General features: G+C 36.3%; 2 protein-coding genes across 2 annotated transcripts; both read right to left on the bottom strand.

Annotated features, from left to right (window-relative positions):
* Positions 1-2,658: 2,658 nt before the first annotated feature.
* Positions 2,659-4,951, bottom strand: LOC137963902 (kxDL motif-containing protein LO9-177-like). The gene is made up of 3 exons (XM_068811133.1): positions 4,709-4,951; positions 3,545-3,697; positions 2,659-2,974 (listed from the first exon to the last, which is right to left on the bottom strand). Exons 1-3 carry the CDS (start codon positions 4,819-4,821, stop codon positions 2,869-2,871), a joined length of 372 nt encoding a protein of 123 aa, XP_068667234.1. The 5' UTR covers positions 4,822-4,951; the 3' UTR covers positions 2,659-2,868.
* A 1,693-nt stretch (positions 4,952-6,644) lies between these two features.
* Positions 6,645-10,065, bottom strand: LOC137963884 (transcription and mRNA export factor ENY2-like). The gene is made up of 5 exons (XM_068811110.1): positions 9,910-10,065; positions 9,713-9,800; positions 8,767-8,861; positions 7,199-7,275; positions 6,645-7,068 (listed from the first exon to the last, which is right to left on the bottom strand). Coding segments are annotated over exons 1-5 (336 nt in total). The 5' UTR covers positions 9,912-10,065; the 3' UTR covers positions 6,645-6,994.
* Positions 10,066-11,668: the final 1,603 nt, after the last annotated feature.

Here is an 11,668-nt window from a genome sequence, read left to right as displayed (position 1 = left end):
GGTTGTTAATAAGGGTTGGCCTCTCTTTCAACTTGATGTGAAAAATGTCTTCTACATGGTGATCTACATGAGGAAGTCTATATGGAGCAACCTCTTGGGTAAGTTGCTCAAGGGGAGATAGGAAAAATATGTAAGTTGTAAAAGGCTATTTACGAAATTAAACAGTCTATAGCTTTTGTGTGAAAATTTTAGTGTTGTGGTACTATAATTTGGGTTCTGTAGGAGCCATTGTCATCATTCCATGTTCCTACTTAAAAGAAGACTGGTGTGGTAGTCTTGGTTGTCTATGTAAATGACATTGTGTTATCTGACGATGATCATGATGACATTGATGTTGCTCGTAATTATTAAAGTCCTAGGCAAGAGTACTTCTACCCATCCTAGAATTACTCTTAACCAAGCTTGCTTAACTTTGGAGTTCTGAGTTAGATACTCAGCCAATACAACTCGAAAAGACTAGCCGTTTAAGGTGCGGAAAGCCAAGTACCTAACTCAGACCACAAACTCTAACAAGAGTGGACGGAACTACACTGACACCCATTCTGGAGCCGCTTCTCACGGGATACGAACGTGGGCCGTGGCTTGCCTAGTTCTAATACCATGTTAAAGTCCTAAGCAAAAATACTTCCCAGGAGGTCACCCATCCTAGAATTACTTGCCCAAGCTCGTTTAACTTCGGATTTCTGAGTCAAATACCTAGCCAATACAACCCGAAAAGACTAGCTGTTTAAGGTGCAGAAAGCTAAGTACCTAACTCAGACCACAAACTCTAACAAGAGTGGACGGAACCACTCTGACAGTAACAAGAGTGGTCTTGTTATTTTTCAGAGAAAATATAGGAGTATGGTTTATTAGGTGTTAAACCTATAGAATCCCCCATGAAAGTTAATTATAATCTGCATAACAAACAGGGTCCTACACTTGATAAAACTCAATACCGATGGTTAGTAGGTAAACTGATCTATGCTTCAGTTACTAGGTCAAATATCTCATTTGGTGTGGGAGTTATGAGCTAGTTCATGGAAAATCCTCAAAAAGTCCATTTAAAAGTTGTTTAGAGGATTTTAAAAGTACTTGAAGGGCACTGGAAAAGGTCTTTTGTATACTCAAAATAGAAAAGTTGATTACTTAGGTATTTTGATGTTGATTATGTTACGTGTAAGATGGATATATGTTCTATGTTTGGCTACTATTGTTTTGTTGGAGGCAACCAGGTAACCTGGAAAAGTAAACAACAGACAGTTGTGGCTAGATCTAGTGCAAAGGCCGAGTATCGAGCAATGACTCAGACAGTTAGTGAGCTTATGTGAATTAAGTCTGTTATTCCTGAATTTAGTTTTATGTTACCTGAACATATGGTTATGATTTGTAATAACCAAGTAGCCGTTTTTATTGCCAGCAAACCTGTAATCCATACGAGAATGAAACATAGAGAGGTTGATTGTCACTTTATTGGAGACACAATTATGCAAAGGAAGGTGATAACTCCGTACGTAAAATCTTTAGACCAGTTGGGAGATATATGTAGCAAGCTTTTGGGAAGATGTGAACATGTACCCATCAGTGACAAACTAGGATTGTTTGATATCTATTCTCCAGTTTGAGGGAAAGTATTAAAATACCAGTTTAGGGGTTTTTTGGTTATTTCTTATATTACACTTTTTTCTTACAGTAAGGTTGTTAGATAGACAATGTTTTATTTTATCTATGGTTTAATTTTCATTCAATTTAGACATATATTTTAGGAGACAAGTAATTTTGAGTATTAACGGGCATTTTTGTTCCTTTATAAAATATCACTTAAACCTTAATTAAAAAGACTCCCCAAGGCAACAAGGTTGCTCTTCTCCCAAGTCTCCTTTTCTCCTTTTTCCTCTTCTATTTTCTCTTCAAATATCATATTTTTAAAGGTTATTTTGTACAGGAGTTCCCAATTGCTCGAATAAAGAGAGGAATACCTTTATACTTTAAAATGTAGTAAAAAAAATCTCTCTTTGAGTAGCAGATCGCTTGATCTAAAGAATGTCTATTTAATGATAACTTCATTATATAATGTTTTATGTTATTTTATAAATTTACCAGGATTTTATATATTAGATTTTAGAAATTTTACTTATGTATTTATTCACACAATTATGCGTTTACTTGTTAATTAGATAAATAAACAGACAATAAAGTGGGTAAAGGAATAAGTCTCAGATAATCACATCCTTAAAATGGAATATCATTTCCCCGTTTTGCCTAATATTTGTGACTTTCCCTAGCTCATAAGAAGTTCAACTAGTGCAAAGATTCTTATAAATGTACACAGCCACTTAATGTGGCACTTGTAGATGCAGTGAGCTTAGTAATTCTAAGGAGCTGAACATGTTTTCAAGTGGGAGACTGTTACCTTTAAAGAAAGTTCAAGTTCAATATTACTTGTCTGATTACAATGTTATACTAGGAAAACTCACTTTCCCGGTAGAAGAAAATCCCATGGAAAGAGAAAAGAAAAACAAAGGAGAATTTGACCATTATTATTTCCAAAAATAGTTAGTAAAAAGGAGAATTTGATTATTATCCCATTTTCACTAACTATTTTTTGAAAATAATAATGATCAAATTCTTCTTTTCCATTTTTTTTCTTTTCGAGGGGTTCCAAACGGACCCTTAGAATACACCAAACGGAAAGCTGCCTCACTCGCAATAAACTAAGGAGAAAATTGTCTCTCACAAAAAACCAAAGATAAAAATTACCTCTCATAATATACCAAAGACCAAAGAGCATAAGTGTTGCCATGGAGAAGATACCAACTGGACAAATATGAGTAACAATTTTTTAGTAAGATGTACAAGCATAACTGATAAAAACCTATGTGGACTCCACTATTGATGAGGCATTTCCAGATCTGGTCTTTGGTCCAGTATTGTTGATACAGAATCATCCGAAAATGCATCTGGGTAAGTCGCTGAAATTTTTGCCTTCATGTTTCTGCAATTACAGTAAAAAGAACCAAAATTACAATCAACTCAATCGGGGGAAATTCCTAAACAGTATTCTTCACAAAAACACTGAGAGAAACCCAGAGGCAGGTAAGCTGAAGCTCCATTTTTTATGACTACAAGGAACAGATTAATTTATATAATCTAGTCAATGCTTGAGCTAGGCAGGATTTACGAAATGGAAAATAGTGGTCGGAAATGCATCATAAAACCATAAAGACCATTAGATGAATGTTTCTATAGTAAACCAGCAACTGGAAACTACAACTTGTGAATACGAGACAAGCATGAGAGATATCCTGTTGGTCAAGGTTGTAAAAACTAATATAACAATCCGAAGTAATTCCTGATTCAATAAATCTCACTGGACAGCTGCTGGATTTGTTTGGCTAACCCTCTAACATTGGTGCATCACCATCAATCTAGCTCCTACCTGTAATGTTCTAAAGTTTCTCCCATCAAATGACACATAATTTGACTAACCCACCAAGATTTGACATGATCGCCTCTTAACCTTCGCATAGAATCATAAAGAACCCAATTATCAAAAAACATTTACCTCAATTTCTGAAATATGTAGTCCAGGTCCAACTTCATAGACTTCACAAGACGTACATTTTTGGCTATTTCACCAGAAACAGCTGCATAACACTGTTCTGAGTAGTCGTTAAAATGTGAGAGCACTGCATTGCTATCTTGAAGCCTCCCCAAGCTGCACAATAGGAATCAGGTAAATAGAACAAACAAAAGATCAAGATCTTTTAGAATAAAAGGTTCAAAAGATAAAAAAGATCAAACAGAAACCACTGTGATATTTAGCTTTCAATAACAATATCACAAAGTCCTTACTCTAACACAGACATCAATGAACTCAAAAGAGGATTGCATTTAGAAAGTACTCACGAAAACTAGGACAATGCAAAGTGTACAAGTGTTAAAGGTCTTAAGAGGTTCAAAAACCAAAATTGACAAGATAAGCTAAATTAAGGTCTTAGAGTTAATATTGTTCCAATTTTTAATATCTGCCAAAATTTGAGATAAAACATATGCACCACAGCAAGCAGCAGTTATAGAAAACGACAAACATCTCAGAAGCTTCTTTATGATCTAACTTCCAGAGAGAGGGTTTAACTACAAAATTCTATGCTCTCAACACTGCACAGGCAACATCACCGGAATCAACATACATCTAAACCAAAATTGAAGGTTTTACTAACCCCTTGAATTCCCTCTTCACCAAAAGTTAATAAGAGAGAGAAAATATTGATAGTTTTTTCTTCAATATTTCTAGGTTTTACAATAAAAAAACTTTTCGACAGAGTTTACTAACAATTGATCAGAATTTTGGAATTGTCTATTTTTTTGTTCAACCTAACATCAGTCGCCAGGTTCCCAACTATATGCTAGAATAGACTAATTAATATCTATAAACAGCTAAGACGTTCGCAACGGCTTATTATAACTTGCGTTAAATCGGACAAAAAACCCACTTAGCCAAAACGAAATCAATTGACTTTGATGTGAAAGAATCCAAACCATGATATTTTTCATTTATTCCAGCGATGCAATTCAGGCCTAAGAGTCCAACCAGAGACGCAGTTTCAAAATAAAAATAAAAATGAAAGTCTCCTTGGCCAGCCTCTGAACTGCAACGGTGAAAGAAAGATAAGGCGATGGAAAATAATCGGGAGAGAAAGAGAGAGAAAGAGAGAGAGAGGCGAACATGAGGTTTTGAAATTGTTTGATGGACTCAATGTCGTCTGCATCGATCAGAGATTTGAATTGCCGAGAGACCTCCACTGAAGCTGCTTTCAGAGATTCTTCATGCGACTCCATTCTTGAGTTTCAGGCTTCCAGCTTCGTTAGAAAGCCACAGGCAGGCGACCCAGCGGATGCGTGCAGTACAGGCCGGATCCTACCATAAGCCGTATAGAATATGAGCAAGACATGAAAAAAGAAAGGGGTTTGTCGCTTGTCTCTTGTCTCTTGTCTCTTGCCTAACCTCTATTGTCTTCACGATTGAGCTTATTGAACGTAGATTCCTCGGCTGGTGGTAATGATCATTTATCATCAATTTCAAAAAATAAATATACTATAAAACATAAATAGATAATATTAATATATAAAATAATATCATTTATAGATTTTATACTATCTAGCAAATATTGTTAAAATTATATTACAACAAAATATATTTTTTCTGATAAAATATTTATAATAAATAATATCTTATTTTATGTAATTCTTATGATTATTATTTGATTAGTTGAAAATAAATTAATAAATCCCGAGGTGCACCCAAGAAGGCAAGAGGAGAAAGTCGACACCCACCCCCACCCTGTATTCCTCCCAAAGGTGCCGAAAGATAGGGTACAAACCCTTTCTTATGCGGGGAAAAACCCCTATTAAAACAATGTTTCATCCTTCTTCCGTTGGAGTCATGGACTACTCTACCACCACCAAGCAAAAGTTGCACAATACAAGGGCAATGAACACCCCACAACAAAAAGAAAAAAGGAAAAAAAGAAAAGAAAATGATATTCAAAATCTCCTTATTCCCCTTTTTTTCCTATGAATATAAAAAGGGGCGCAAGGAACCAGCATATGTTCGAGCTTGGCTTGATATGAATACTAAGAACTTGAGCTCTGTCTTGAGCCTAAAATTGAAATTGAGCTCGGGCCCAGAAATAAAAATAAAATTAAATAAATAAATAAAAAATATTGTGATGACCTTGGTACCATTAAACTACAAGGTATCACAAAAGAGTCTAAGACTTTGCAATGGAGCATACTAATATATAATAAATACCTTAATAGACCTAAAAGAAAGAAAAAATACCTCTATCAATAGTATTTATTCCATTGGCAAATAACAACATTAGATATTGAGGGACCCAAAAGAGTTTGAATGATTAATCGTCTTTGAGGTTTGAGGTAAATAAGAACAACTATCAAGCAACTAAAGAGAGAATTGACGAAAGTAATTAGAGTAAAGTATGTTTTTGTTAAATAAATATGCTAACGAGTCAGCTCAAGGGCTAATAAGCCGAGTTTGAAATTTTTTTATACTTAACGAGCCTTATTTCAAGTTTGAGCTCAAGCCGTACTCAAATATAAACTAAACTGAGCAAAGCTTTTTTTGAGTCGAGCTCAAACGGGTGCCACCCCTTGGGAGAACACAAACTTGTCTTTTTTTCTACTTAAGTGGGAGAGGGTAATCCACCAATGAAACTATTAACCAATGGATGTACACTCCACCCCATTTGGTTGGATTGGAAAAGGGCGAGGGACAACTACTTTACCCTGGAAAAGGCCCAATTTTCAGCAACGAATCTCCAGTAAGATGCGTCTTACAGAAATGAGAAACTTCAATACTCGTTGGAACAAATTACCAATAATTCCTAAAAAGAGCACTAAGTAGACCTACGAGTTTGCACATAAATATATGATTGCCAATTTTCTCAAAAGAAAATATAATATTGCAATCTTTTATCATCTTATTTCATAAAACATTGGAGAGATTTTTCCAATTTATATAAGTTGATATCATTTTCTCTACCACATTCACCTAAGAGCTGGATATGATGGATTTGTCATACTTCCAAAATAATAAACAACCAACCATATGAATTGCAGAAAGAGGTAATTGCACCATTTTTTCTTCCTTAGAAAAGTCATTTGTGTTCACACTTCTTTTCAAAGTTACTCACGCCCCTAACCTCCAAGATACTTTCCCACCACAAATTTCAAAGTTAAAAGAGTTCCCCAGCTTTTGCTTTTTTTCTTACTTCAACCTAATATTACACTTTTGTTAGATGAGTTACTAGAGACTATGCAACATGCCCCGGTTAGACCATGTCACTGTTTCAGAAATATCAAAATGGTCTTATATTTTTAACAACAAAATACAATAGCATAAAATACAGAGAGACAACTGATATTCGACCAAATCCTTATAATGTGCTAAAGCACCCAAGTAGAGAGTGTGAGTTTCATCACCAGGAAGTGATCAAATGGCAGCTGACACAAGAAAAGACCGGATCTGTTGTAATAATTCAGCCTTAACCGAATCTGGTATCGACGCTGAACACATTAAGCACACAAAAGTAGAAGAAAGCATAATCAGAGGCTAACCATTCAGATGTTTAATACAAATGTAAGTGTTGGATAATTTGTTAATCCAGCACACAAAAAGAGAGGTACCATTACTCACCCCTGCCCTTTGGCGTGATCACATGTACAAGGTCGTCAACGGTAACATTATTTCTCCCTTTTTTCTTGGTAAACGCCCTAAAAGTCAAAACATGGGCAGATATTGAACAAGGACCAAACAACAGAAAATACCATTATCTGTGGTCGGCTCACAGAATTATAGAGGAACAATTCTAACAGTTAAAATGCCTCTTTAGTTGATTGGGCCTTTGGATTAATAACCATATCATGTGTGAGATCTTCGCTTCAATTCTTACCAAGAGAAAGGGGTGTAGCATGCATGTGTACTCAACATTCAAAAAAAAAAAAAAAAAAGCTCTTCTGTAAGTCCCCTAAGACAATTGGAAAATAGGTCCGTCTAGTCAATATGCAGTATAAACTCAAGAAACTAATAAATGTCCCCAACAAGAAAAAAGTCAGTTTACCATATACTTGATCCTCGATTCATTAGGAATGAAAAGACCCAACAAATTTGCTTCAATCTCTTTTATTGTTTCCTTTTTTGTCTATTGATCATGTCAGTGATGCTAAGAAATTCATGACAGCACCTTCTCCAAGCTCCTGACTTTAAAGTTTGTGCACAAGACATCAAGAGTCATGCCTTGAGTAGTTCCAATCCACGAATTTTCTGACATCCTAAGGTCACACAAGATCTGCTCCTGGGCTTCAAGAGGTCAGCAGAGGTAGGGAATCTTAATTCAATTTTACGTGGGGGAGGGTAGACTTTACAGACTGCAGCAGCTTTGGGAACAGCAAAAGTCAATATCCTCAAGCAGAACACTAACACCAACCAAAACTACTTCCTAAACCCTTCAAGCAAAGTCTGTCACATTGTCCTCCTTAACTAAGCTATTCTTAAAGGCATATTGATGCCCCTCTTAACTAAGCTACAAGAGGTCATCAAGGTAGGGAATCTCATTAATAATATCTGATGAGGATAAAAGAGACAAAACTCCTTCGGATATGGAGCCAAGCGACTCTGGGACAGAAAAAGCAAATACAACCTAACAGCACCAGCTAGGAGTAGTTTCTGGTCTCTCCAAGGAAAAGGTCCATTACATTGTTCTCTGTAAGTAAAGCCACTCTGAAAGCATGGCACTATCTCTTAGGAATTCATGGCAGTAACAGCCATCTATGTGACTAGAAAATGATTGGCAAATATGTTAGATAATATGTCAAGAGGTTTTAGATGATAGATTCACATACTAGCCGAGTATTTTACACAATTCAGGCCCAGGAACAAAAAGCATCGAGCAAAGGTCCAACATTTCTGAAATTGTTGTTGCTAGAATATATAAATGTTCCCACATAAAGGACCCATAAAATAGAAGAGGAATTCAAGAACAGTATAATGAGCTGCTAAAGTGCAGCAAAATGTACTGCCACTAAACAACTTTAGTTTCATAAACAAAGTTTCATCTTGTTTTAGAACTACTAAACCTGATTCCTCAGTGGGTAAGTGCCCACTGACACAAGAAGCATCCTCAATTTCCTCACAAGTATAACAAATCCTTTTAAGAATTATGAGATTTGAAAAGAAAAAGAAACATAGAGAGAAGTAGCGGAAACCTGCACAGAGCTTTCATTTCATCCCGCCAGCCACATTCAATGAGCCTTTCCCTTAAAAGCTCCTTCAGTTTTTCCTTTTCTCCACTTTCAATTAACTAATAGAACCAAGCAAGTAAGATGCAGAAATCACAAAGTTTAGCAAGGGCAACAGAACAGATTTGTGCTACTTATTATTTGATTCAGCAAGTAAATGGAAATTGATAATCCAGAAATTATGACATCTCATAGTTGGACAAGGAAGAGTGCTTCATATATCTTCCTTTTTTTATTATTTCAAAAAAGAATTTTTTTTTATTAACTCAAGGTATACAACATTGCTCGTGAAAGACAACCCATGACTTTTGACAGAACCTGAATCCCTCAATCTGAGCCATGAACTGATGATCAGCGATACAAATGAGTGATGCCGCATAAACTTAGTTTAAAAATTCTTCAAGGCAAAAGGTTCATAAGTAGGACAATTACCACATGAATCAATAACTCATAAATCTTGGGACTAGGAATGCAGAAATACCAGCTATCAGAAGTTAATCATCTTGCATTTTGGAAAAGGAGATGCATCAGACCAATTGATAATCTTCTCTTCTTCTTTCAGGTAAAGAAGGTAAAAACATGTGAGTCGAATAAGCGAAGCAAGAAAAGAAAACAGGAGAAGATACAAGAGCTACCAGAATTATGGGAGAACCTTAGGCTGGCTTCTTCTTCATGGTAGATTAAGAAATAAAGCAACCTTTACCTCTACTTGTCTATTTTGTCTATTGCCCTTTTAACCGGCCCTTCAAATCGATTTCCAAAACGTAAAAATATTTTCGAATATGGAAAACAACAGTCAATTTATGTAGTAACGAGCAGGGCAAACCTCAATTTATCCGATCCTATAAACATTAACGAGAGGACTACAGTCTTCCAAAATCGAAAGATTCAGAAACCGTTACAGAAAAAGTACCTTAATATTAATAATTTCTTGAAGTGTGAGCTCTTGCTCCGGTTCTTCGTCACCATCGGGAGTAGGCGGTCTGTTGATCGATGACCTCCTGAAAGAACAAATAAACGGGAAATGAGGAAACAGACGTTAAGAAAGACACAGAAAAACAAACTCTATGGAAATTTCAGAAACTTTTGCACAGAAACAAGCTGGCTGACATGTTCCGAAGTACGATGGAAGAATATCGCTAAAGAATGGAACGATGTCTCTGGAGCTTTGTCTTTCAGTTTACGGCTGACAGGGAGTGACGGACTTCTGTGAGTCCAAGCTGCCGTTCATCGACTTGAACCGGTGCTGACCGAGAGGTACACTAAAATTTGCAATTTTGGAGTAGAATTTGGACAAGATCAAGAAGAAGAAGAAGATTACTTAGATGAGTTAATTAATTAACCTACAATCTTAATATTACGGAAAATAAGGAGAAATGAACAAACCTACCATTTTCGTAATAATATAATATATTAAATGTGGGATAAAATATAGAGTATAATAATTGATTTAACACAAGTAGTTATTTTAAGATAATTTTTTTAATTTAAATTTAATTTTTTTAATATTTTTTTTAATTTAAAATTTAAAATTTTATTTTATTTTAAGATAATATTGAAGGTTTCTTAGAAATATTTATCCTAATAAAATATTTTAACTTTTTTACTAAAATATAGGGCATGTTAGTGCACAACATAAGTGAAGTGTATTTCACTTACACTGGGGAAAGTGGGTCGAAACCCGTTAATGCGCCCAGTAAGTGACGGGAGAAAGTAAAATGCAGTTGTATTTCGCTTTTCCCCATTTCATGCATAAAACGATGGTAAATGAAATTCGAGGGGTCGAACTCGGATTTCACTTACAAATGTTGAGCACGGTGGATCCTGGTCCACACGTATGAGTAGGACATGGAGGGTATTTTGGCATTTCTTTATATTGAGTTTGGCATGTGCAGTACTCAAGATATGATTAACGCTTCGTTGCTAATTTTATGTTGGTTGGTTCGGGACTTACAGAGAGCAGAAAAATCAAAGGGCTTCGACACTGTCGCTGAAAAACAGAGGAACGCGAGCTCGACCTAGCAGTAAGTGAACGATGCCGTTGGAAGAGCGAGGTCGACACTGCTGCTACCCAGAAACAGCATCTCGGTTCTGTTGTCGCCGTTGCTGGAAGAGACCAGCTCGGGGTTCCATTGTCGTCGTTGTCGGAAGAGAACAACTTGGGGTTTCGTTCTCACCATTGCCGGAAGAGAGGTTGTTGTGCCTCGTCGTTGACGGAAGAGAAGGCTGAGAAAGGTAACTCTGTTTTTAAACAGAGAAGGGCGACGTTGTGTCCTACTGTGAGAAGACACGGAGAGAGACTCGCTCGGGACGCTGTATTTGCGTCATTCTGATTTCTTTGTGGAAATCAGGACTATTGTATTGTGCTCCTCAATTGATAAAATAAAATCCTCTACAGCTCCATGGACGTAGGCAATTTGCCAAACCACATAAAATCTTTGTGCCGTGTGATTACCTGTTTATCTTGTTACTTTATTGTCATCGATTTTTTCATAACAACTGGTATCAGAGCCGAGGTTTAGCCGAGGGAAAATGATGGCTGGAGACGAAGTGAAGGTATCAGGGATTGAGAAGTTCGATGGCAAGGACTATGGATTCTGGAGGATGCAGATAGAGGACTACCTCCATGGGAGGAAACTCCATCTTCGATTGTTGGGGAAGAAACCGAAAAAAATGGAGGAAGACGATTGGAATCAGTTGGATCGACAGGTTCTGGGGATTATTCGGCTAACCCTGTCGAGATTCGTTGCACACAACATCAGTAAGGTGAAGACGACTATGGGTCTCTTAGAGGTTTTGTCAGGTATGTACAAAAAGCATTCAGCGAATAACAAAGTTTATTTGATGAAAAATTTATTCAATTTGAAGA

The sequence above is a fragment of the Aristolochia californica genome, unplaced genomic scaffold (genome assembly GCF_029961685.1).
Source record: "Aristolochia californica isolate CCGP_79_NKW_82.1479 unplaced genomic scaffold, dmAriCali1.0.hap1 SCAF_4, whole genome shotgun sequence".
Lineage (NCBI taxonomy): Eukaryota > Viridiplantae > Streptophyta > Magnoliopsida > Piperales > Aristolochiaceae > Aristolochia > Aristolochia californica.
Note: the sequence above shows the minus strand (reverse complement) of the source record. Positions and strands in the feature narration are given on the sequence as shown.

Excerpts from the sequence above, each read along its gene's own strand:
- LOC137963902 (XM_068811133.1), bottom strand. The coding sequence starts at position 4,821 with ATGGAGTCGCATGAAGAATCTCTGAAAGCAGCTTCAGTGGAGGTCTCT. Across the intron at positions 3,698-4,708 it reads AAACAATTTCAAAACCTCAT|CTTGGGGAGGCTTCAAGATA; the intron begins GTTCGCCTCTCT and ends CCTATTGTGCAG. Across the intron at positions 2,975-3,544 it reads TACATATTTCAGAAATTGAG|AAACATGAAGGCAAAAATTT; the intron begins GTAAATGTTTTT and ends CTGTAATTGCAG.
- LOC137963884 (XM_068811110.1), bottom strand. Across the intron at positions 8,862-9,712 it reads AAGAAATTATTAATATTAAG|TTAATTGAAAGTGGAGAAAA; the intron begins GTACTTTTTCTG and ends TGGTTCTATTAG. Across the intron at positions 7,069-7,198 it reads GATCACGCCAAAGGGCAGGG|CGTCGATACCAGATTCGGTT; the intron begins GTGAGTAATGGT and ends TAATGTGTTCAG.